The 26713-nt window shown below is 41.5% G+C and overlaps 1 protein-coding gene across 7 annotated transcripts in view; it reads right to left on the reverse strand.

Moving 5' to 3' along the window:
- kmt2ca (lysine (K)-specific methyltransferase 2Ca) overlaps positions 1–26713 on the reverse strand; it is a 199228-nt gene that overhangs the window by 110879 nt on the left and 61636 nt on the right. For all 7 annotated transcript variants that reach the window (XM_058395324.1, XM_058395335.1, XM_058395317.1 and 4 more), the window contains exons 6-12: positions 18386–18537; positions 17417–17529; positions 9501–9663; positions 9197–9368; positions 6947–7061; positions 3959–4131; positions 254–408 (exon numbers count right to left, since the gene is read on the reverse strand). In XM_058395324.1, coding sequence (XP_058251307.1) covers positions 254–408; positions 3959–4131; positions 6947–7061; positions 9197–9368; positions 9501–9663; positions 17417–17529; positions 18386–18537 — 1043 coding nt within the window. The remainder of the gene's footprint in view (positions 1–253; positions 409–3958; positions 4132–6946; positions 7062–9196; positions 9369–9500; positions 9664–17416; positions 17530–18385; positions 18538–26713) is intronic.

A 26713-nucleotide genomic window follows, 5' to 3' on the forward strand; every position in this document is an offset into this window, starting at 1 on the left:
GATTTCACAGGCTTTATAAAGCGTTAAATACTTTACTAGGTTCATGCCGTGTTTCCTCTGAATCTCACTGAGATCAGATCCAGGGGGCGTGTCACACTCTAATCACATGACCTGGCTGTCACTGATTGGCTGACTGAATCTACAGTCTGAGGCAGAAGGAAATCAGCCCCAGCGTCAATTCTCCACACACTTTTATAAAATACATTCATACTGTAGGCATGGTCAGTGTGTTTATCATCAGTGTGAAACTCACCCTGCGCTGTGTCGGGGTCAGCGAGGACGGCGTCCTGGACAGTGTGGATGTGAGCGCGCTCACTGCTGTCCTGCTCCACCTGCTTACACACACCGCACGTGTATCCGTCCTGCAGCGCCGAGTCGTCCTGCTTCACACACTCCGCATGAACACACCTGAGAGACACGCAGCCGGAAAACAAACACTGTATCAGCTACGATCACTGACCGCTTCCCAAATCCCAGTCCCACCGGTCAGCATACACACACACACATAAACCTTACAGCCTAGAGAGAGAGGTCTTTGGGATAAGTTTATTAAAGCGTATAGATGTGAATGATAGCTCACAGCTGGACCTGATCCTCTCCTGCACATCTTGCTGCAGGGAAGCCTAGGGCCTTCATACACACACACACACACACACACACCCCTCACATTCTGTTCCATTGCTAAAAAGTGCTCTCTCTCTCTCTGCCTGTCTGTATCTCTATCTGTCTGTGTCTCTGTCTCTTTGTCTGTCTCTCTCTCTCCATCTGTCTGTCTCTCTGTTTGTACTCCTCTTTGTTTCTCTCTCTCTCATGCAAATAGTAAGCTGATTTCCACAACCGAAACGCAAATAGCTGTGATGTGAATACGCTGAAGAGGAACAAACGAGGTGACGTCATCAACAAGGCAGCCACACACACACACACACACACACACACACACACACACACACACACACAGCTTCACCTTTAACCACATAATAGTCCCAGCTGTTTCAAACCCCTTCATTTGAACATGTTCACATTTGATTTAAAGAAGAAAAAAAAAAAAAAAAAAAAAAAGAAGAAAATAATGAATTCTAACGAACAGTTTACGGAAATAAATTCAATAAAAAAAAATAATAATACAAAAAAAAAACCAACTTCCAAATGAAACATACAATAATTTTGAATTAAATGGAGTGAGGAAAATAATATATAAATAAATCACAATACGTGGGTTTTTTTTTTATTATTTAATTTTTTGTATTTTAATAGATTTTTATTAAAAAATGTGAAGTAAAAAGTATAGAACTTTACGTAAAAAAGCAAAATAAAACCATGTAGTTGAAGATGAACATTTATTTGCTCTTAACTGGAATAAGTCAACATCAGAAATAACTCAATGGTGGAGAAAGTAAATAAATTAAAATTAAATAAATAAACCAGGGCTATTTATGATAACATTACGATGAACTAAGCTCTGAAACTCAAGACAACAGCAAACACCGCGCTATTCGGCTATTGCTGTTCTCATCACTCATAAAATCCCGCCCACCCGAGCCGTCTCTGACCGAAACCCCTCCCCTCCCTCTCCCCACAACAAATTCTCTGACCTTTGACCCCACCGCGTCGATCACAAAGCCCGAAGCTCTGCCTGAAGCCCGAGTCACTCAGGCACGAGGCAGGGTGAGAGGTCGTCATGGCGATTCCCTTTCCCTTCCCCTAAACCTAAAGCCCCCTGAGGGTCTGATTACATCGCCCCTCTGCTGAGCCGTCCAAACCTGATTATCAATATCCAATTACTGAGCAAATCACACGTGCGTCACATCTAAAGAGCCTGCTGTGAGTGCACGTGAGTCTCGAACCACACGCGAGGAATTACTTCACCTCAGGAATAACAATAATAATGAGATTATCTTTAATAAATAAGTTATTTTTTACTAACTTTACTGAATGACTTCACTAACTTCAGTTACTTAAATTACTTTACTGAATTACTGTAATGTGTTACTTTTAGTTACATTAATTACTTTATTACTTACATACCTAAATAACTTTACTTACTTACATGAGTTACATTAATAACTTTACTCACTTAACCTTAATTACTTTAACGCATTACTTTATAACTCAATTTACTTAAGTAACTTACTTTCCTTAATTAATTACTTTAATGAATTTCTTTATTACTTACATACTTATTTACTTAAATATCTTTATTACTTAACCTTAAATACTCTAGTTATGTTAATGCATTAATTAATTACTTCCTCAACTTAAATAACTTTAGCTATTTTCCTTTCCTGAATTTCTTTATTACTTTACTTAATTACTTTATTACATAGTCTACTTAAATAACTATACTGACTTTTCTTACTTAATTACTTTAATGAATTCTTTATTACTTACACACTTATTTACTTAAATAACTTTACTCACTTAAATTAATTACATTAATTAACTTTACTACTTAACCTTAATTATTCTACTTAATTATGTTAATGCGTTAATTCTTTACTTACTTTAAGTTTAAATAACTTTACTGAGTTAGGTTACTACTTAATTTGCTTAGCCTTAATTACTTTCATGCATTACTTTCTTTAAGTAACTATACTTTTCTTACATAATTACTTTACTGAATTTCTTTATTACTTACAAATTTAACCTGAATAACTTGTTTAAATAAATTAATTTACAAACTTTACTGAATTAATTTATTACTAGCCAACTTTGCTTGCTACTCCTTTAAGTTGCTTTAGTTACTTAAATCATTTACCATAATAACTTCAATAAATTTCATTACAAATAACTAAGTACTTTAATGCATTACTTAATTACTTACTTTACCTAAATAACTGTACTTAATTTTCTTAATTACATTACTGAATTGCTATATTACCTACAAATTTAACTTCAGCAACTTACTCAAAGTAATTTAGTAATGTTTGTAAATTAATTTATTACTTACTTATTTAACCTGCTTAGCTAGCTTACTACTTCCTAACATTTAGTTACTTAAATCATTTACAGTAATAACTTTACTAAATTTCTTTATTACTTACTTAACCTTAGTTACTTTACTTTAAATACATTAATGCATTAATTCATTACTACTCTAATCTACTTAACTTCATTTACTTTACTTACAGTTCTTATATTAATTACTTTACTGAATGACTTTACTAGTAACTTAACTTCAGTAACTTCAGTTACTTTATTAAATTTTACTCACTTTACTTATGATAACTTACATAACCTAAATTACTTTACTGACAGTACTTCTTTATTAGAATTTCTTTATTTACTTTACTTATTTAACCTACTCAACTGTAGTTACTTTACTTACAGTCCTTACTTAATTACTTTAATGGTTTACTGTATTACTTATTTTACTTAACTACTAGTTGCTTAATTGCTTTATTACATAAAGTTTGAACAGTAACTTATGTAGGGTTTAATAAGTAAAGTAATTAACTGAAGTTTGTAAAGTAATTAAGTACTTAATCTCCTTTATTTACTTAACCTACTTAAGATTAGTTACTTTATTTAATTTTATGATGAAAATAATAAAACTATTCTACTAATTGTTGATCCATTCCAACACATTTGGTTCTCCCTTAAAATTCCATCTAACGTATAGTTCCACCTTCAGACTTGAGGCCACGCCCCCTACCTTAGGCCTTGTCCTGAAAAGCAGTGAGTAGAAGACCTGGAAAACACCTGGATGAGTTTGTAAACGTTCAGTACAAACACAACACGGTGCATCATTCCCATGCAGCCTCCATGACGTCATCTGGTGCATGTTTCCAGATAACTGTGTGTTATCTACAGACACAAACCACATCAGACGATGTGACACGCGTCAAAGTGTGTGACGTAAGCGTTGACCTCCGCTCATCTAGTAGCTATAGCTATCAGTCTTCATGACGCATAGATCCAAGGTAATCGGAATTTAAAAGAAATTTCCCACGATTCTTACCTTTTACAGGTGTTGCATACGAGCGTCTCCTTGGGTGCGTCAGAGTCTTGGCCCCGCCCACAAATGTTACATGTGGGTGCAGGATGTTGTTGCTGTTGGCAACAGTCACACAGGCTGCCGGACGTCCACTGACCCGCGGCACGGACACCACACTGCGCACACGTCCGACAGTTCTGCACACACACACACACACACACAGAGTGTTTAATAACCTTAAAGTGACCTTTAAAAGTGAATGAATGTTATTTTTTACACCTCACCATTCTCGCTCTCTCTCTACACTGTGATACACACTGTTCACAGCAAACACTAAAATCAATCTATATTCAATTAGGTTGTAATTACGTCCCTGCAGATTCTCCTAACCATCATCATCATCATCATCATCATCATCACCACCATCATCATCGTGCTTATCGTGCAGCTCCGCATGTGATCACTGTGCTGCAAATTTCATTAAAGTCTCAAAATGGCCACATTGAGCTCATCAATGTGGGGCTTCAGAGAGAGAGAGAGAGAGAGAGAGAGAGAGAGAGAGAGAGAGAGAGAGAGAGAGAGAGAAAGAGAGAGAGAGAAGGGTCTCCTCTAAAGTCTTCAGGTCCAGCCCAGAACTCAGAGAACCTATAACGGACACGCAGACGGACCTGTAACGGACACGCAGACGGACCTGTAACGGACACGCAGACGGACCTGTAACGGACACGCAGACGGACCTGTAACGGACACGCAGACGGACCTGTAACGGACACGCAGACGGACCTGTAACGGACACGCAGACGGACCTGTAACGGACACGCAGACAGACCTGTAACGGACACGCAGACAGACCTGTAACGGACACGCAGACGGACCTGTAATAGGCCTGTAACAGACACTGCGCATGAGGAGCTTATTTTCATTACTGCTTGTAAACAATTCTTCCTGCTCTTTGTGACACAGAAAGAAGCTCTTTATCCGGTAATAAAAGCGTCACGTCTCGGAGAGCGACTGGTCTCTCTGCTGATCTGCTGATCTCTCTACACACAGATTTAAAGCTTTTCATTTTGGACAGTAAAATCTGGCCAAAGCCAGAAGCAGGCTTCAGAGAGTAAATCCCTTCACAGCTGTCATCATGTTCACAGCGTGTCTGAGCGCAAAGTCTCTCAGCTGATGATGTAACAATTCAAAACACTCCAGAATAATAACCACAAAAATTAAAAAAATTAAAAATGAAAAGAAACAAAATAAAACCCGAGGAAGAGACGAGCGGCGAGAGTAAATTTAACATCTCCTTACTTTCCTCTCGCATACGTTACTCAATTTACTCTGGCAGCTTCGTGACAGGGAGGAGATTTATTACACCATAAATAAATAAATAAATAAATAGCTAGCTGACAGCTGCTAATCACAGCCTGGAATCAAGAGAACCCGAGTCTATCCTTCTACACCTCCTCTGCTCCATTTCCATTTCCTGCAGCCGGCTGAGCCAGGGCCAGGCTTTAAGACTTCCTGTTACACACACACACACACACACACACACACACACTCCCACCGAGAGGCTTTGATCTGCTCGTTAACGAGGGCACCAACATTATTAATCAACGTCTCTTCTCAGCATGCGTGACGAACAGCAGCGTCTGTCCATAAAGGGTCAGGAGGTCATAACGATATTCCTGACAGATAATCGGAATATTCCCAATTTTTCTGGAAAAAGTCTATAATAATGAAAATCAACTAATTAAAACTGTAACTTGGAGCTTAAGAAATTACAGCATCATCAACAAATCTCCAGAAAACTCCTCCCACTTCTCAGGTAACGTTACAGGATGAAACACTAACAGGAATTCATCCAGAGCTCCGATATTCCTGAGTTCGGATTATTTCCCGTGGAGCTTGGTCCAATGGGAGAGTTCTGTAAATAGCACTAGGTGATGTGTTGAAAGCAGCAAGACCATGAACTCACACACACACACACACACACACACACACACACACCTCAACACCAACACCAAGACCTGTCAACACACATAAGCACACATTCAGACCTCTCTTGTGAACACACACACTTTCTCTTTTACTTCCTCGTCTTTCTCACTCTTTGACACTCCATCCCCCAATTTCTCTCTTTTTTCTGTTCCTCTAGCCCTGCAAGAGGACTGCAAAACACCACTTAAAGCACAGATGCCATTTTCAGCAAAAAAAAAAAAGAGAGAGAAACAGTGATGAAAGTGAAGAGAGAGAGCAGAGAGAGAGAGAGGAGAGTGAGAGAGAGAGAAGACGACAAAACAGAAAGAAGAAGGGCCCCCCCTTTTCCTCTTTAATAGGGAGACTAAAGGAGAGAGGGCAGAGAAGAGAAGAGAAGAGAAGAGAAGAGTGTGTGTGTGTGAGATAGAGAGAAAGAGAGAGAGAGAGAGCATGAAAGAGAGGGGGGAGTGCATGAGAGAAAGAAAGAGAGAAAAAAGAGAGAGAATTTAAGGGATACAGAGGGAGAGAGAGAGGGAGCATGTGAGAAAAAAAAGAGAGAAAGAGAGTATGTGTGAGAGAGAGACAGAAAGAGATGAGAGAGAGAGACAGAGACAGTGTGTGAGAGAGAGAGAGAGAGAGAGAGAGAGTACAAGAGAGAGAGACAGAAAGAGACAGAGAGAGATTGAGAGCTTAGCACTTTTCCACAATGTCCTGTTCTGAGACTCCGCCCACTGTGGCGTCACAGTTGGTCATGATGTCTGACCTCAGCACTCACGCTGGTGATGAAGCAGGAGGTGGAGCTTGTTTCTGATGATTCTCCCTTGCAGTGTCTAATGCATGTCTGATTACAGGTCCGACTCGAGCGGTCATGGATACGTCTCTCAGGGTGAGAAAATCCAAATATTACTCATGACATTGGGGAAAGGGGCGGGGCTAACAAGGGGCTTGAATGACCTGCTGCTTTTACATGAGGTGAAAAGAAGTGTGTATTTATTTCTCTGTGTGTGTGTGTGTGTGTGTGTGTGTGTGTGTGTGTGTCCTTACCTTACACCTCCAGCTGCCGGCAGGGAGGGAATCCATTACAGGCTCCAGGCAGAACGTGTGATATCCTTTGTCACACATGTCACACACCAGCATCTTGGTGTCCTCCCCAGGGTTCCTGAAAGCAGACGAGGGAGAACCAAAGCAAAACACAAAGTTATTCACATCACACCACAGTGTGCTTTAATAAAAACACCACCACCACAACCGAGCGCAGAGACTCCATCCAATAAATTATCTGTGGTAATAATGACACACGGCAGCGTTTTGCTGCTCGTCTAATTGAATTAGCCGTTCCACCCGGGGACCGCCATCTGTAAACTCCACGTGACGGCTTCATTACCCGCCTCAGACGGCGCTCTCCAGCTGACGGAGATGGCGTACCGTCGCTTTTAAAGCCAAACAAACGAGTCATTAAACGAGCTGCGTGAGAATCCGAGTTTTTTGGAGGCTGAGATTCCGAACCAGGTGATGAATTCATATCAGAGGAGCTGCGGGTGTGGGATTTTACCGTGCACACTGAGAGAACAGGGAGCTGAGACGGACGCAGGAGAACGGACGCAGGAGAACGCAAGCAAGAAAAAGCAAGCAAGAGAACGCAAGCAGGAGAACAGATGCAGGAGAGCGGGCATAGGAGAATGCAAGCAGGAGAACGAAAACAAGGGAACGAAAGCAGGAGAACGGACGCAGGAGAACGCAAGCAAGAAAAAGCAAGCAAGAGAACGCAAGCAAGAGAACGCAAGCAAGAGAACAGATGCAGGAGAGCGGGCATAGGAGAACGCAAGCAGGAGAACGAAAACAAGGGAACGAAAGCAGGAGAACGGACGAGAATGTTCGTTTCAAGAACGTATTTTTCATCCTGATGCAAATCCACTAAATGGGAATGTCATGTGATATTTACAGCTGTGAAGAGGAGACAGAGAGAGAGAGAGAAAGAGAAAGAGAGAGACAGAGAGCAATTGCAGCCTCCTCCATCTCCTCAGAACGTTCCAGTCTGCTTCATTCTCTCCTCGTCCTCCTCAGCAAGGGTTCACAGAGGAAAACCTCAGAGAGTTAAGACTGATATAAATAGAAACCAATCTGAATCCATTCTGCACAGCCGTGCTCTCACACGTGCGCACGTTATCCACAGGCGGGAAAAAAACATAAATCGGATGTAAAAATAACCTAAATATTTGTTATTCATAACCCCCCAGAAAAAAAAGAAAAAAAAAAAACCTCCCTGAACTTCTCCAGAACAAATCAGCAGTTATTCAGTTTATTCTGCGGAATTCCGATCAGCATGCTAATCAACTGTTAGCAAACACGGAGCTGCCGAGGTCACGTGAGAATGTACAACAGCAAACACGGAGCTGCCGAGGTCACGTGAGAATGTACAACAGCAAACACGGAGCTGCCGAGGTCACGTGAGAATGTACAACAGCAAACACGGAGGAGTAAAACAGTGTGTTTATGATGCGAGTGTTAATGAGTGTTTTAAACCAGACCCGTGACACACAGCATGATTTCACACCAGAGACTTTTCTTAATGTGTAACTAGAGATCACAAACTTCCGTGTGTTTTCTTTCCTTGTTGCTTGCTGGGAAAAAAAAGTAAATATCACATACATTTCTGTTCCAAAATTCTGTTCCTAAAGTTAAGTCCAAAATTCCCAAACTACTAGCCAAAATAAGTCCAAAATTCCTAACCAACTTGAGTCCAAAATTCTAAAACTACTATTACAGTCAAGTCCAGAATTCCCAAAAAGCTAACCAAGATATGTGAAAAATTCCCAAACTGCTAATCGATTTGAGTCCAAAATTCCCAAACTGCTATTGCAATCAAGGCCAGAATTCCCAAAATGCTAACCAAGGTATGTCCAGAATTCCCAAACAGCCCCTAAAGTCAAGTCCAGAATTCCCAAACTGCTAAGCAACTTGAGTGCAGAATTCCCAAACTGCTATTACAATCAAGTCCAAAATTTCCAAAATCCTAACCAAGATAAGTTAAAAATTCTCAAACTGCTCAAAATTCCAAAATTACTACATAACCCAAATCAAATTTCCCAAACTGCAGCCATGTTATTCTTCCGAACTTTATAGCTGGAAAACGTTTCAAATCGACCTCGGCTTTAACGACTCGGACCTCTGACTGAAGCGCTGACAACGGAGACTCCTTCCTGTAACCTGTGCAGGTTGTTGCTATGGAAACATCAAACCAAGGTTACGGAAACAATACTTCAAACTACGGTTATCGGAAACGAAGCCACTCACCTGCATGTGAGGCAGACTTTACACTCGGGACACTGCCAGCCCGCCCTCACCAACGGCGTGACGACGACGTCCAGACATGCGCCGTGGTAGTGCTGACCACACGAAGTGCAGAAGAGGTGGTCATGCAGATCACCGGGACTGTCACACTGCAGGCACTTCACATCATCTTTATCTGATAAACACAAACCTTCATCTGTCAGAACATCTCATATTCCGATTCATAATAACGTACGTGTGTGTGTGTGTGTGTGTGTGTGTGTATGTGTGTGTGTGTGTGTGTGTGTGTGTGTAGGGACTGACTCACATCTCACGAGGGCGAGCTGGATGTGGTCAGGACAGAGCAGTGTGTACGTCCTGATGTTCTGGATGGTGCCGGCGGCAGCAGCGCAGGGGAAATGATAGGAGCGGCTACAGCCCTCCTCACAGCACTTAATGGAGGCTCCAAGGCGCTTACAATATGCACAGTACTACACACACACACACACACAGAGAGAGAGAGAGAGAGAGAGAGAGAGAGAGAGAAAGAAAGAGAGAGAGAGAGAGAGAAAAAAAAAAATTAATTTAATGCAGTAAAGTGTTTAAGCACCAATTAATCCTGGACATTTTTTTTTTTAATAACGCTGGATTTGACAGATCACAGTCAAGACATTTATCTACAATTTCAACTCACACACACACTCACACACACACTCACACACACACTCACACACACACTCACACACACACTCACACACACACCCCTAAAATCCAAATTGTTATTTGTATCCAAAATTCCTGAATTGCCAGTCAATTTGAGTCCAAAATTCCCAATATTCTACACAAAACCAAAATTCCCAAATGGTAACCTAACTTGAATCTGAAATTTCCAAAATGATGCGTCAAATTTAACTCTAAAATTCCCAATATGCTACTCAAATGCAAAATTCCCAGTGTTCATAAATTTAAGAATTAAGAAATTCCCAAAATGCTAGATATGTCCAAAATTATATTTGTGTCAAGTGCAAATTTCCCAAAGTGATACCCAATTTGAGTCCAAAATTCCCAGACTGTTATCAAATTTAAAGCCAAAATTCCCAATATGTAGTCAAATCCAAAAATTCCCAGAGTGTTACTCAATTTGAATCCAAAACTCCTAAAACGATATTTGTGTCAAGTACAAAATTCCCTAACTATTAGCAAATTTGAATCCAAAATTCCCAGTGTTAACAAATTTGAGTTCGAAATTCCCAAAATGATATTTGTGTCAAGTCCAAATTCCACAAAGTGACACCCAATTTAAGTCCAAAATTCCCAAACTGTTAAATTTTAATCCAAAATTCACAATATGCCACTCAAATCCAAAATTCCCAAGACACTTGTCCTAAGTCCAAATTTCACAAAGTGACACCCAATTTGAGTCTTACATTCCCAAACTGTTACCAAACATCAGTTCAAAATTCCCAAAGTGATACTCCGAGTCCAAAATTTCTCAAATGCTGCTTAAGCCCAAAATTCCCATGATATCCATGTTGAGTCCAAAATACTCAGGTTAAATCCTAAATTCCCAAACTACTACCAAAGCTGAGTTCAAAATTCGACCTAATTCGACAAAATTTGACCTAAGTGATACTTGGGTCAAATCCAAAAATTCAGTCCAAAATGGAAAAAAAAAAAAAAAAAAAAAAATCCCAAACAGTTAACCAACTCGAGTCCAAAATTCCCAAACTTCTAGTTAAGTTGCAAAGTCCATCTCCCTCACCGCAAAATGTACTAAATAAACAAAAATTTAAATTTTTACATTTTAAAACTTCTATCTATTACTATTAGGTGTTTAATTGATTAATTAGTGTTAATTAATTAACCAATTAAAAATAATCTACACTTAGATTTTACAGAAAAATGAACAAAAACAGATTTTCAAAGTCATTATTATCCCGACTACAATAGACCTCGTCACCCAGTGACCAGCTATCAGACATCATCCTCCTCCTCCTCCTCTGCCTCCTCCTCTTCCTCCTCCTCATCAGGAAGTCAGGTATCATGCTACGGCACTGAGTGTGACTTTTCCATCACTGGAAGCGAAGCGATCTATCTGCTCTCACCCATCTCCTGAACCCAGTAAGCCAAATCATTTCAGCTTCAGCGTAAACAAACTCTCGCTTTTTAATACCATTTAACACCAAACATCAAGTAATTATCGCCCACGCGGTGAGTCCCCCGAGGCTAACGCCGTCTCTCTAGCCTCGGAACGTCGGCGTGAAGCCCGAAAGCTTTTATTTACTTGGCCCTGCAGCAGAGCCGTCCGGGGAAGGTTCTGCCGCGTACCAGATCCAATTTCTGATGACTGACTGCAAACCATTAGCTGTGATTGACACCCGAATTAGCCAATGTGCTGTGGGTACGAAAAAGATATTTATTGCACAAGACGGTCGGAAGGCCAAGAGTCCTGATCACTCTAGCAGGCAGCGGAGAAGGAAAAGTTATTCCCTGGTTCCCATCTGTGTGCTCGTACGATCGATAAATCAAACGCTGCAGGAGCACAGGGAAGGCGGTCCTGCTCCGAGCGCACAACCAGACGGCTCTCTAAATTAAGACGTTTGCCCTAAACTTGGCCTCGTCCATCCTCCGGGGAAGACCGGGACAAATGAGGAAAAATCCCACAGGGGTAATTCCACGTCCGGTTTTCCAGACTCGCTCGGTCAGTGATGAAAACCAGAGCGAAAGTCTGGAGGATTGTTCTGGGGAGATTTAACCCTGAGGTCATATCATCAAGCTACACACACACAAACACACACTCCATTATTTACTGTTAAAATTTACGACACAAGTGATGTGTGTATCGGGATGCCTTTTTTTTTCCCCCTCCAAAATTATTTACAAAATGATTAAGTAAATTCTTCAGAATGACAAAGGCTGTGTGAATTCCAGGCAGATCTTTAAAAATTTTCCTCTCGCTGTTTTCAATGTTTTATTACAATTAGGAAATTTTTTTTTTTTTACAAATATAAAAAAATAAAAACCAAAAAAATGCATCACAAAATACAACAGCAGTCAGTAATAAATAATCAAAGTAAATAAACAAATAAGTAGCTAAATAAATAAAAACAGCTAAAACAACTAAATAATAATAATAATAATAAATAAGAACTTTTTTCTTTTTCCTTACTTTTTTTTTGATAAACTGCCAGGGACAACAATGTTGCATCAATCAATCATATGTATGTATGTATATATATATATATATATAAATAAATAAATAAAATTTAACTAAGCATGCCAGGGACCATAGACTGTTGCATCATAAATTAATAAATGATAAATAAATAAATGGCAAACAAAAAATTCACAATTAAACAACTGATTCAAATCAATTAATCAATCAGCTGGAATTCTATAATATCAGGTAACATTTACAAAATGAAAGCCTAAAAAGAAAAATTATTAAATTGAATTAAAGCAAGTTTATTTATTTATTTAATCTCATATTATCTCAGAAGAGTGTATTATGACATCACACCTGAGCGTGTGGTCGTTATCTCCCATTATCAGCCCTAATCACAGGTACATTTCTGGCTAATCCTGCTTCTGATCTATGTTTTTAAAAATAGCCGGAGAGGCCACCCCCACGCGCGCTAATCTTAGTCGCTCCGTGGTAACAGGAGAGATGAAGATGGCGGTGATGAACGACGGTAACGCAGCGTCCAGTCAGGCAGAATGGAACTGGCAGAAATGGAGGAGGCAGAAATACTGAGGAAGATTTTAGACTCGCCGAGATAGAAAAAAAAAAAATAACCATGTAGTCCGGTCAGAACCACGGCCCACACCATGCTAATCCGCCATCTATACCTGATAACTAGCAACAAGTTAGCAAAGCGGCTCTGACTAGCTGGCCAAGTTTTCGTCAGCTATGCCGCTTGTAACTATGGCAACGGCTGACGAGTTTTGTTTTTTGTTAAACGCTATTTCAGGGATGGAGACACTGTGTGTGTTTAAGGCTGAGAACAGTGAGACACTTTAGTCTGCAACCCACACACACACAGTGACACAAACACACAGTCACACACACAGTTACACACACAAACACACACACACATACTATTATACCAAAAAAAACACACACAGTTATACATAAACACACTCACATACAGTTACAAACACTCACACACAGTTACACACACAATTACACAAACACACACAGTTACACACACACACTTACACAAACACAGTTAACCACACTCACACAGTTACACAAACACATACACAGTTACACAAACACACACTCACACACACTATTATACAAAAAAAAACCACACACACTATTACAGTTACACACAAACACACACAGTAACACACACAAACACAGTTAGTTACACACACACAGTTACGAACACTGTTACACACACATACAAACACATATACTGTTACACACACAAAAACAGACCATTACACACACACAATCTCTCTGCACACACACACACACAAATATACTGTTACTTACACACACACACAAACAGACTGTTTACACATACCAGTACACACACGCATACTCACTCTCACACACACACACACACACAGAGTATCGCTGACATTTTGTCTGAAAGTTAAATGAGCAATCTGCCAATAGTTTAGCGGATTAGGGCCACAAACGCAATTAGAGGAACATGATGTGCGCTGAGCTCTGGGAGGTGAAGCTCATCCTGAGCTCCGTGACCTTTTCCATTTCACACCTCACTGAGCCTCACTGCCAGAGACAACCTTTACACAACAACATCCGTCTCAGCCACACTGTCTCACTGTCTCCACACACACACACAGTTGAAGAGATATGCTTCCCCTCAGATGACCAATTCCCTACAAATCTATAATAAAACACGTTAACCAGACACACACACTTTTTAAAGATTAGACATTAACTAATGGTCAGGGTGGCGCTGGATTCGGGGCAAATCCCGAGCATGAGGAGGAATACACAGGACTCTAATCCGTATTGCTCAGGAGGAAATGAATGCTAATTATTAAGATGCTAAATATAAATAAAATAAAACATAAAGAAACCTCCCTCAGCCAGTGAAACAGGGGTTGTCATCAAAAATATAACAAAATAAAATAAGATAAAAAAAATAAATAAATAATAATAATAATAATAATAATAAAAACAGTGCATTTCCTAAATAATAAAATCCTACAAAGACCTTTAAAATCTCTCTCTCAAACACACACACACTTTATTTATGCAAATCTGCTTGTCTGTTTCAGTGCCTCTCTCTCTCTCTCTCTCTCTCTCTCTCTCTGTCTCACACACACACACACACTTTCTCACCAAGATGTGATCAGGTCCCAGAGGTGAGGAAAATGAGTCGAAATAAAAACAATTAATTACCCCTAATGTGCCCACGTGCCCCCTCCCTCCACCCCCCTCCCCCTCCCCCTCCCCCGACACACACACACACACACACACACACTTCCCCTGTGTCCGTGTCTGCCACATCACGTCGTGTTAATTAGCCTCGGCTTCACACGTGAGAGCGCTGCGGCGGCGCCGAACTGATCCCGTCCTAATTGGAGAATATTTTAAAGAGCAGGAGAGGAGCACGTGCCCTCCGCCCACTCTCTCACCGCCGATAATAAGCTCGTTCACCATTCGCTCCGAATACTTAATCACGGCTCTGCTCGCCTGTCTCCGCTGTGTAAACCGTGAGCGATGGGCATGTAGCGTAGTGAGGCAGGATTAGCAAAACAACAATGTTTTTTTTTAATCTTGGTAATTAAGCCTTACTTAACAGGAGTGAAAAAATATTTCTATTCCTGTGCTGACTGGGCGTGGCCTTTCCAGCTGTTTATTCAATTCTGATCAGTGTGTGTGAATTTCTTCATAGACTACAGCCAGACTTCTGGCTGTTTAAAGCGTTCTATAGAGCAATCATAGAGCCATCATAGAGCATTCTATAGAGCTGCCATAGAGCTATCACACAACATTCTATAGAGCATCATAGAGCATTCTATAAAGCAGTCATAGAGCATTCTATAGAGCTGTCACAGAGCTATTATACATCAATCTATAGATCATAGAGCAGTCATAGAGCCATCATAGAGCATTCTATAGAGCAGTCATAGAGCCATCATAGAGCATTCTATAGAGCAGTCATAGACCCATCATAGAGCATTCTACAGAGCAATCATAGAGCATTCTATAGAGCCGTCATAGAGCATTCTATAGAGATGTCATAGAGCTATCACACAACATTCTATAGAGCATCATAGAGCATTATATACAGCCGTCATAGAGCATTCTATAGAGCTGCCATAGAGCTATCACACAACATTCTATAGAGTATCATAGAGCATTCTATAAAGCAGTCATAGAGCATTATATAGAGCTGTCACAGAGCTATTATACATCAATCTATAGATCATAGAGCAGTCATAGAGCCATCATAGAGCATTCTATAGAGCTGCCATAGAGCTATCATACAGCATTCTATAGACCAATCACAGAGGCATCATAGTGCATTCTAAAGGAGTGGTCATGGAGCCATTGTAGAGCATTCTATAGAGCATTCTATAGGGCCACCATAGAGCATTCTATAGAGCGGTCATAGAGCCATTGTACAGCATTCTATAGGGCCACCATAGAGCATTCTATAGAGCGGTCATAGAGCCATTGTACAGCATTCTATAGGGCCACCATAGAGCATTCTATAGAGCTGTCATAGAGCCATTATACAGCATTCTATAGAACTGTCATAGAGCCATTATACAGCATTCTATAGAGTTGTCATAGAGCCACCATAGAGCATTCTATAGAGCAATCATAGAGCCATCATAAATCATTCCATAGAGCAATCACAGAGGCATCATAGAGCATTCTAAAGAGTTGTCAGAGTCATTGTAGACCATCCAATAGAGCTGCCATAGAGCATTCTATAGAGCTCAGTCATCGTAGAGCATTCTAGAGTCATAGAGCCAATGTAGAACATTATATAGAGCAGTTATAGAGCGATTGCAGAGCATTCCATAGAGCCACCATAGAGCATACCACAGAGCTGCCGAAGAGCATTCCATAGAGCAATCATAGAGTATTCTATAGACCTGTCATAGAGCCATCATAGAGCATTCTAAAGAGTTGTCATTGAGCCATTGTAGAGCATTCTATTAGAGCTGCCATAGAGCATTCTATAGAGCTGTCATAGAGCCATCATAAGAGCATTCTACAGAGCAGCCAAAGTCATTGTAGAGCATTCGATAGAGCTATAATAGAGCCACTATAAAGCTATCATAGAGCATTCTATAGAGCTATCATAGAGCTATCACGGGTATTTCTAGAGCTACAGAGTACATTAGACAGAATTCATCAGTCTACATGTGTATTAGTCAGTTACTAAATCCATCATCTGGCTTCGGTCATCCCTTTAGAGAAGACGAGAGAGAAGAGAAAATATGGAGGAAAGAAGACAAGTTGTACGAGTCTCGACAAGCTAACGGTCTGAGGTTGGTGTTAAAGCTGATAAGCGAGTTCCTTAATGTTGGACAAAATCCAGCCTGGATATTTAAACAAACTGGCAAATAATGAGCTGTTCCTCTACTGTAACTAACGGGTCCCATCTTTTCTACTTAGCATAAAGAGGTCTACACTGAATCTGAGCTGGCACTTTAATCTTTATATTATTAAACAGGTTTCATTGATTCACGGTGAATCTCAGTAGAGATGGTTTACGACACGTTTCCTTTTCCTGATACAGAAACTACGAAAGTCACAGCCGACAGCCAAGAAGGAAAATGTGCTGAACAGACGACCGTGCCGAGGCGTTATTTACAGCACATTCAGCACATTCTTCCTTCATCCTTCTCCACCTCATACCTGAATACTAACACACACACCCTCCTCATTGTGTCCTCCCACCCCAATGCTGACTGACCGCTTACTAAGCAGGGCATCGGACAGTCGAAAGGAAAGGGAAATGCGAATTCGTTATAATTTTGTTCAGACATTATGCTTCATCACTATACTATATAATATTATACCAAGATGTGATCAGGTCCCAGAGGTGAGGAAAATGAGTCAAAATAAAAACTATTAATTAATTAATTAACATTAATTATACATATTGGAAAAGATTGGACTGGAAATATTTACCAGTCCAATCTAATAACGATTATTTCCAATCCAATCTTTTAGATTTAGAAGAAAAGGAAAGTGAGACACTCATGACAGGAAGAGGGATCATTAAGCCGTTTGCTGACCTCTGTGCTCCCTGAGTCAATGGCTTTATCCACATAGAGCTGAGCCTGGCCTCCTTCACCACGCCACACACCGTCTGACCACGCCGCACACCGCAGGTGAGCACAGCACTGCCCTGTAACACACACACACACACACACACACACAGCAATCAGATGTGCTACTCAGCTGTTTACTATAACCAGATATTATTAGAAACATCAGGATATTTTTGACTTCTTGTTGTTACTCTGTTGAAAACTTCCCCCTTAAATCAGCACCAAATCCTCAACAATTAAACCTCTGTGACCAGTTTAAATGTTTAACTAGTTTGAGAAAAGTAATTCTTTTCCTGAGGGCTAAAATTTTGTATAATGTTCTATTAAAACAATTTATGAAACACCACCAAAATAAATAAATAAATAAATAAATAAATAATTTCACAAAAATTCAGCAATATTTGTTTCCCCCACCCAGAAAATGTTAAAAAGTCAAAAAAAAAAGAAAAAAAAAGAAAAAAAAGAAAATCAGATTTATTTTTTAATAAATAAAATTTCCCAAACACCACAAAATAATAATAATAATAACAAATTATTTTTTTCACCAAAAAAAAAAAAAAATCTTCATATCTGTTTGACGAAAGAAATTCACCCTGATGGCTTAAATTCTGTATAAATTTTATTTTAAAAAATTACCAAACACCACGAAAAACAAAAATAAATAAATATTTAATTTAAAAAAAAATCTTTGCACAAAAAACAGCAAAAATTCGGCAACATTTTTCACCCACCCCAAAAAAATGTAAATAAATAAATAAATAAACAAACAAACAAACAAACAATCCCAAAAATACTGTGTATCAGTGAAATTTCTAGAAGCACAGAATAAGCTGTTTCCCTCTGTGAGACTCTTTTCATATCGGTCTGCATTCCTGCTGAACAGCTGGAACACATCCACGTCCTGGTGTTCTTCGGAGAGTTGTGTGTTCTCACCAGTGGGGTCGAATAAGGACTGCACATTGATGTCGTGAGGGAGACCGAGCTGACCCAGCTCCTCCCAGAGTTTGTGGACGGGTTCCTCGCTACACGGGTCTGTGCTGCCCGGAGCTGAGGACGAGTGCAGTCCGCTGTCTGGAGAGCTGATCCTGAGGGGAGAGAGAGAGAGAGAGAGAGAGAGAGGGAAATGGACAGAGAGAGAGAGAGAGAGAGACAGAGCAATAGAAAGAGAGAGACAGAGAGAGAGAGAGAAAGAGAGAGGAGGAGAGAGAGCACAATAGAAAAAGAGAGAGAGAGAAAGAGAGAGGGGAGGAGAGAGAGCACAATAGAAAAAGAGAGAGAGAAATGAACGGAGAGAGACAGAGCAATAGAAAAAGAGAGTGAGAGAGAGACAGAGAGAGAGAGAGCGAGAGAGATAGAGAGAGAGCAATAGAAAGAGAGAGAGAGACAGAGCAAGCAATACAGAGAGAGAGAGAGAGAGAGAGAGAGAGAGAGAGAGAGATTTTAGTTAATATCACTTCCTATAAGTGATAGTCTTTCTTAATAAAAATACACCTGAGATTATTTAACTGTTTCGTTTCAAACAGGAAACCTGCGTGACCACACCTCCTCAGGTAAAACGGTTGCTAGGCAACAGCTTGTTTATTGAACAGCTCAGTGTGTTCTTCCGTATAACTGTTCCTCAAACTTCCGAGCTACTGATTCATGCAGAAGATCAAAGAAGGCCACTGAGTACTGGTCAGATGAACTCTGAGAACTGGACTGTTCCTCAGTGGTCAGGTCAGTGGACAGGAAGGTGTAACGGTGTATCGGGGACAGGACAGGACAGAGACAGGAGACAGGAAGAGACTGGGCACGATGAGCAGCTATCACACTTGGCCCTCACACAACGACTGGCTGTTCTGAGGGGGGAGGGGGAGGGGGGATGAGCACCGCCGGATACGGAGGCAGAGAGAGAGAGAGAGAGAGAGAGAGAGAGAGAGAGAGAGAGAGAGAGACTAAGAGAAGCGGAAAACAGGAATTAACATTTAAAAAGAGCCGGACTGAAGAGGCAGCCACACACACACACACGCCTCACCATGAAAGACTACTGTATCCTCTCACCTCCCATCCCAACACATCTGCATACACACACTGATGTACACGCCTCCAACGCCCACTTCCTCCTCATTAGGGTTTATGTTGCTCACACACACACCTTATCTGTAGCTTGCTTTAGATCCAAAATAGATCAGCACTCCAATTCATTTCCATTAAGGTGTAGATATCAGCAGAAAAGACACACACACACGCTGGGACACACATGCACACAAATCGCACAAACACGTTGCACACATGCACGCACATGCAAGGACACGCGCACACATACATACATGTACACACACACACAACCGCAAGGACACACAAGCACACACCCACTAAGACACGCGCGCACACACACACACACACGCAAGGTAGGACACACGCACACACATGCATGCTAGGACACACGCACACACATGCATGCTAGGACACACACACGCTCACACACACACACACACACAAGGACATAGCAGAAGATATAGGCAAAGAAAGACAAAGACAAACACTTTTATATAAATTAAAAAACCTGCCACTTTATGGCCTTCCCTTTAAGGTTTATATGAGCAAGGAAACATGAAAACATGGACGGACACACACACACACACACCATAAATGGGAAGGGGAAATGTTCAATCTTTAAGTTTATATAAATATAAATCTTCACAAACATGCCCCATGCTCCTTATGTGTCTCTACACTCACACACACACACAGCCTCTCCATCAATAAAAGCTCTACTCACACTAGCGAGTCATTTAACAATACGATTCAATTTCCCTGAATTGACTCATGAATCGATTCAGTCTTTATACACAGGATGAAACATTTCCATTAAGTTTCATTGACACACATCACCGCGCACACACACACACCCCATCACGAAGCGTTATACTCACACTAGCAAGGAATTTAACAATTCTATTCACTTTCGCTGAATCGACTCATTTTATTCATGCGACAAAACATTTCCATGAAGTTTCAATGACACACACACGTGTACACACACACACACACCGCTTCTCCATCACTAAACGCTATACTCACACAAGCGAGTCAAATCATCAATCGATGAATCGACTCATTGAAACGTAATTTGAACATTTCCATTTAGTTTCAGTGATCAGATTCTCAAGCCGACCCGTAGCTTTAAAGTGACGCTAATGCGAAGATAATTCACTATTATCATTTTTCCTCCACTTCCTTCTTCTTCAACCGTTTCTATCCATCACCACAAAAAAAAAAAAAACACACACACAAATGCTTGATACTGTGGGTATTTTAAGTAAACTAGACTAATTATGACGCTTGTATCAAGACACTTTTTTTTTTTTATAGAGCTCATTTCAAGAGACAAATAAAATGAACTGAAGAAATAAAATGCATAAAAAGACAAAAAAAGAACAGACGAGTGTTGGAATCATTCAAGAGGGAAAGAGAGAAAAAAAAACAATGAGGCCGAAAGGAAAGAAAAAGGCGCTAAGTGTCTTTCCGAGTGAACACGGCTGCAGGGTCAGAGGGGTGCCAATACTTAATGTCAGCCGTTTATCACCAGACACGTGTGTGTGCGCTATACATCAGTGTCTGAGCGCGCTCACTGTGGATAACACAGTGATTTAATTACACTCTAAATAACCTTCTGCAGCTTATGAATACAGCGTGTCTGTAATACATCACACACACTTATACACACACACACACACACACACACACACACACACACACGTGCGCACGCACACGCTTCGACTCGGCTTCCAATCTCATCTTCAACACCATTCATCAACACTAAACTAAAGGTTGGAAGATGGCAGTCGGGGAAAAGTTCACGACGTTAACAAGACACTTATTGATGAGCTAAAAGTTTGTGCACCCCTTGGCTCCGAGATACGTTTTATTTTTAAACTCTCCAAAAGTTTAGAGGGAGGAGTTAAATAAGATCTGAATAACTGACTGACTCGCTGACTCCGCCCCCTTTCCTAATCTATATACACAAAGCTCCACCCCTAAAATTTACATCTCCTTAAACATGCAGCTTGTCCTCATAATTACGGGGTTGTGGGTGTGGCTATAAAATGACTGACAAGTCACCCAATCCGAAACCAGACAAGTATTCCAGACCAGTTTCCCCCCCACCCCATACTACACTCTTACCTAAGCTTTGAATAACTGACTCGCTGACCCCGCCCCCTTTCCCAAACCATATACACAAAGCTCCACTCGTAAAATTTACAGCTCCTTAAAAATGCAGCTTGTCCTCATAATGATTGGTTGCGGGTGTGGCTATTAAATGATTGACAAGTCGCCCAATCCGAATCCAGACAAGTGTCAACTCCACATAACGGTGCTGGAGGTGTTACAGTGTGAAACCACATGCTGTTAGACTGGTACGGCTAGTCACTTAGCAACAGACAACCAATCAGAAACTGAGCAGCGCCTCTGTACCTCATATCAGGAGAAAACCAGAATGTAGCGACACTTAACAAAAACGACTCGGTAGATAGAGTCAGGAGGTAAAACACCCGACATCATGGAAGTGCGCGCCGTAGCGAGGGGGAAATACGTCACGCTGAAACATTAGCGGAAGTCGGATATCGAGGAACGAACGTCTGTCTTAACTTAAAAAGAACAAAAAAGATGATAAAGCTGTGAAAGATAACAGAACCTGCTCGGGTGCAGAAGAACAGACCTGAACTTTTTTTAACCTCACTGATAAAAGTGAAAGCGTGAGACGAGACGTTATTTAAAGCGGCCGTGCGTCGGATTTATCCAATCAGGGTTGTTCATATGTGAATACGCTAATTAGAAGGCGGGGTTTAGGAATGTAGAGTGTGAAACATCAGATGATGAAGATCCAGGATTCAGTGTTAACCCCGGGGAAAGGAGGAACAGTGTGTGATCACTAACTACACAACCCCAGGATTCCCTTTACACAGAGGTCACTAGGACCCAGGGGAAATATCTCGTGTGAAAAGGCTGAAAGTGAAACGTTCTGAAGCGACGTGAAGATCAAACTCTGAAAACATCAGAGCTGGGGTTTTTTATTTTCGTCTCTAACAGCAGAGAGATGAAGTAAAATCCATACGGACGGAGTTCTTCACTTCCTTTGTGAAAGCGTTATGATTACACAGACACGCGGCATCGATTTTTTAACCCGCTCTGTACGCTCAAACGCTGAGGAAGAGATCTGATTTGTTTGAACTACGATCTGAACGTGGAGATCCTGAACGTGGAGATCCTGAACACTTGACATTTCCATCGTATTTACATTGGCTCAACAGCCAGGTTACGGGAAAGAGAAGGAAAAAGGGTTAAAAGGCTGTGGCACAAATTTAATAAAACACTGATTCTAGCTTTCTTAAAGATTTCTGCTGACACCACATCAGAAACATCACGTCATAGCACGATGCTGCATCGGCAAAATGATAAGATACACTATATTGCCAAAGGTTTTGGGATACCCCTCGAGATCATTGAATTCAGGTGTTCCAGTCACTTCCATGGCCACAGGTGTATAAAATCCAGCACCTAGGCATGCAGACTGCTTCTACACACATCTGTGAAAGAATGGCTCGCTCTCAGGAGCTCCGTGAATTCAAGCGTGGTACCGTGATAGGTTCCGACCTGTGCAATAACATCATTCGTGAAATTTCCTCACTACTAAGTATTCCACGGTCAGCTGTTAGTGGTGTTATGACAAAGTGGAAGCGATTGGGAACAACAGAAACTCAGCCACTGGACTCTAGAGCAGTGGAGACGTGTTCTCTGGAGTGACCAATCACGCTGCTCTGCCTGGCAATCCGACGGACGAGTCTGGGTTTGGTGGTTGCCAAGAGAGTGGTACTGAATGCCTGACTGCATTGTGCCAAGTGTACAGTTCGGTGGAGGGGGAGTTATGGTGTGGGGTCGGCCTCTTAGTTCCAGTGAAAGGAACTCTTAATGCTTCAGCTTCATACCAGGACATTTTGGACAATTTCATGCTGGGGATGACCCCTTCCTGTTCCAACATGACTGCACACTAGTAAACAAAGCAAGGTCCATAAAGACATGGATGAGTGGGTTTGGTGTGGAGGAACTTGACTGACCTCAACCCCATAGAACACCTTTGGGATGAATTAGAGCGGAGACTGTGACCCAGACCTTCTCACCCAACATCAGTGCCTGACCTCACAAATGCACTTCTAGAGGAATGGTCAAAAAATTCCCATAAACACACTCCTAAACCTTGTGGAAAGCCTTCCCAGAAGATGTTGAAGCTGTTATAGCTGTAAAGGGGGCGGGACAACTCCATATTACATTCATGTGCATGGAAAGGCAGACGTCCTAAAACTTTTGACAATATAGTGTAGATACACAAGCATAAATAAAAACACAAACACAATACAGTTTGTAAAATGATCTGTAAATAAATCAATATTTTATTAAACACATAAAAGGATGAGAAATCTCGTCTTCAGGACCGTGTTCTATCTACACCACAGGGTTTCGCTTGTAAAACAGCAGAACCTCTTCAGAACCTTTTCATGTGAAGAAAGAGAGATACACAACATTCACTGAGCTTCGGTACAGCACACTCCTCTCTCTCTCTCTCTCTCTCTCTCTCTCTCTCTCTCTCTCTCTCTCTCTCTCTCAGTTGTTATTATTTTCCTTCCTGCTCCCCCGTCTCTAGCTGGAAACGTTCCAGCGTCTAGACCAACCAATCAGAGAGCTCCACCACAGCAGCGCCGAGCTGCTTGGCAGGCGTCCAGGAGCAGGCGGTGTTACGTCACCTGTCCTCAGAGAGACGCCTGATTGGCTCGTCAGACCTGAGTAAAAATTAGGAACAGGTCTAATAAGCCCAGGGGCGTCGCTTCACCGGAACTTTAGTCAACGACGAGTCACAAGGTGCAGGAGGGGAGAGAGGGAGAGCGAGAGTGAGAGAGAGAGAGAGAGAGAGAGCGAGCGCGAGAGCGAGAGCCTTAGTGAGAAAGACAGAGACACACAGAAAGCAAGTGTGGGAGAGAGAAAGAAAATACAGGAAGAGAAAGGCAAAAACAGAGAGAGAGAGAGAAAGAGAGAGAGCGAGAGAGAGAGAGAGAGACAGGGGAAACTGGACAAAGTGTTCCCCTCATGGATTCCTCCCTCCCCGTTATCGAGTGACTAATCATTGGACCGTCGTGGCACCAAATTAATCGACCCAAATTGAATTGCAGCGCTCACTTAGCTTTCACTCTTTTATCTGGGTCAGAGCGCTCCGTCTACGCCTGTCTGTCTGCCCGCCAGTCTGTCTGTCTGTCTGTCTGTCTGTCTGTCTGCCCGCCTGCCTGCCTTTCTGTCTCTCTCTTGAACTCCTTGTCTCTGTCGGTTTCTCTCGTCTTGTCTGGCACAACATCTCTTTCTCCTCTGTCTCCTCCATTAGTCTGTCTGTCTGTCTCTCCATTTCCTCACATGTGCCAACAGTACAACGAGACAAACCACTCATATAGTCTTTCTTGTCTGCCAAAAACGCAGCCCTGAAAAAAATTTAGGCTAAAACGCATTGAGCCACGAGTGAGGTTCTTAATCTAACACACGTGAACAACAGACTTTAAAGTGTCACAAAAGAGAAAGAGAGAGAGAGAGAGAGAGAGAGAGAGAGAGAGAGAGAGAGAGAGGCACAAAGAGTGAGCGAGCAAGCCAATGAGAATGAGGGAGCTGGAGTCAAAACACAAGTGAAAGTGAAGTCTGGAATTCCATGAAAAACAAGAGAGACGAGTCGAAGAACGAGGAAGAGAAAAAGAGAGAAAAAGAGGAGGTGACAGACCATAAACAACTTACAGAGAGAGCGGGGGGATGGGGGAGAGGGAGGGGGGGGCATAGAGAGAGGAAGAGACAGAGAGAGAGAGACAGGGAGAGAGAGAAAGACAGACAGAAAGAGAGAGAGAAAGAAAGAGGGGATGGGGGGAGACAGAGAGAGAGACAGACAGAGAGAGACAAAGAGAAAGAGGGGGAGGGGAAGAGAGAGAGACAGAAAGCAGAAAGAGAGAGAGAGAAAGAGAGACAGACAGAGAGAGGGGGAGTAGGGGGAGGAGAGAGAGAGACAGAAAGCAGACAGAGAAAGAGAGAAAGAGAGACACAGAAAGCAGACAGAGAAAGAGACAGAAAGCAGACAGAGAGAGAGAGAGAGAGAGAGAGAGAGAGAGAAGAAATCCTCCTCCATCTACTCAGATCAGTTCCAGTCTACTTTATAAGTGCTCCCTTAATTCCAAAAGTATTGGCACCCTTCAGGAAAACGTGCAGAAAAAACTCTACTGAAATCCTGTGTGTGTGTGTCTGTGTGTGTGTCTGTGTGTGTGTCTGTGTGTGTGTGTCTGTTTTGGAGTTAGCGTTATATATTAAAATATTTTGCTTTTGCTAACTTGAGCGGTGTACAGAAACGACACCTTGACCGTCCGTTCCCTCTCACCTGAGACAGAACCTCTGAGCTCCAAAGAAGGTCAGGATGATCACGTGAGCTTCACATGATCTACTAGAGATCTACCTCAGACTCGGGAGGCTCCGTCTGCAGGCCGTGATCCACGCTGTGGAAGGATTCGGACGCTGTTCTGACCACGAGCTTCAGGATCTGAGAGTCTGCAGTGTGACTGGACGTTATGGAGACAAAATGTTTGCGTCCTCAACTCACCTTCACACCGGTTTTTATACTCTCAAATTTCTGACGTCAAGAAATCTCTCTCACACACACACACACACCCAGAAATCCCATCCAGGAATTTAATTTGCATGCACGGTCTGATGGATCTGCCACGTTGAATGAACTCCACGGGTCACTGAGTAGGCGTGGCTAAGGGTCAGAGGGCGTGCCACTATACAGCTACCCAGATAGATATTTGGCCCCAGAAATAAAATAAATAAATAAATAAATAAATAAAAATGCATTGGGGGGAATCAGCAGAATTCACAAATTTGACAATCAATCGAACAAACAATTAATTAATTAAATAAATAAATAAAATGCAGTTAAAGTTTAGAAAAAGCCTCATTTATTACTTGCTTTTTTTAATCTTTATTCTTTGATCTGAAGTTTATGAAGCTTTTTACTGTACAAAATATTTCTGACAAATTCCTGTCTCACTCTCTCCCTTTTCTGTCTCACTCTCACTCACTGTCTTTATCCGTCTCCAACTTACTTCACTCCCCATCTCACTCTGTCTTACTTTCACGTTCTTTCCGTCTCTCTCTATCGCTTTCTGTCTCGGTCTCACTCAGTCTTTATCTGTCTCTCTCTCT

The sequence above is a fragment of the Hemibagrus wyckioides genome, linkage group LG01 (genome assembly GCF_019097595.1).
Source record: "Hemibagrus wyckioides isolate EC202008001 linkage group LG01, SWU_Hwy_1.0, whole genome shotgun sequence".
Taxonomy (NCBI): Eukaryota; Metazoa; Chordata; class Actinopteri; order Siluriformes; family Bagridae; genus Hemibagrus; species Hemibagrus wyckioides.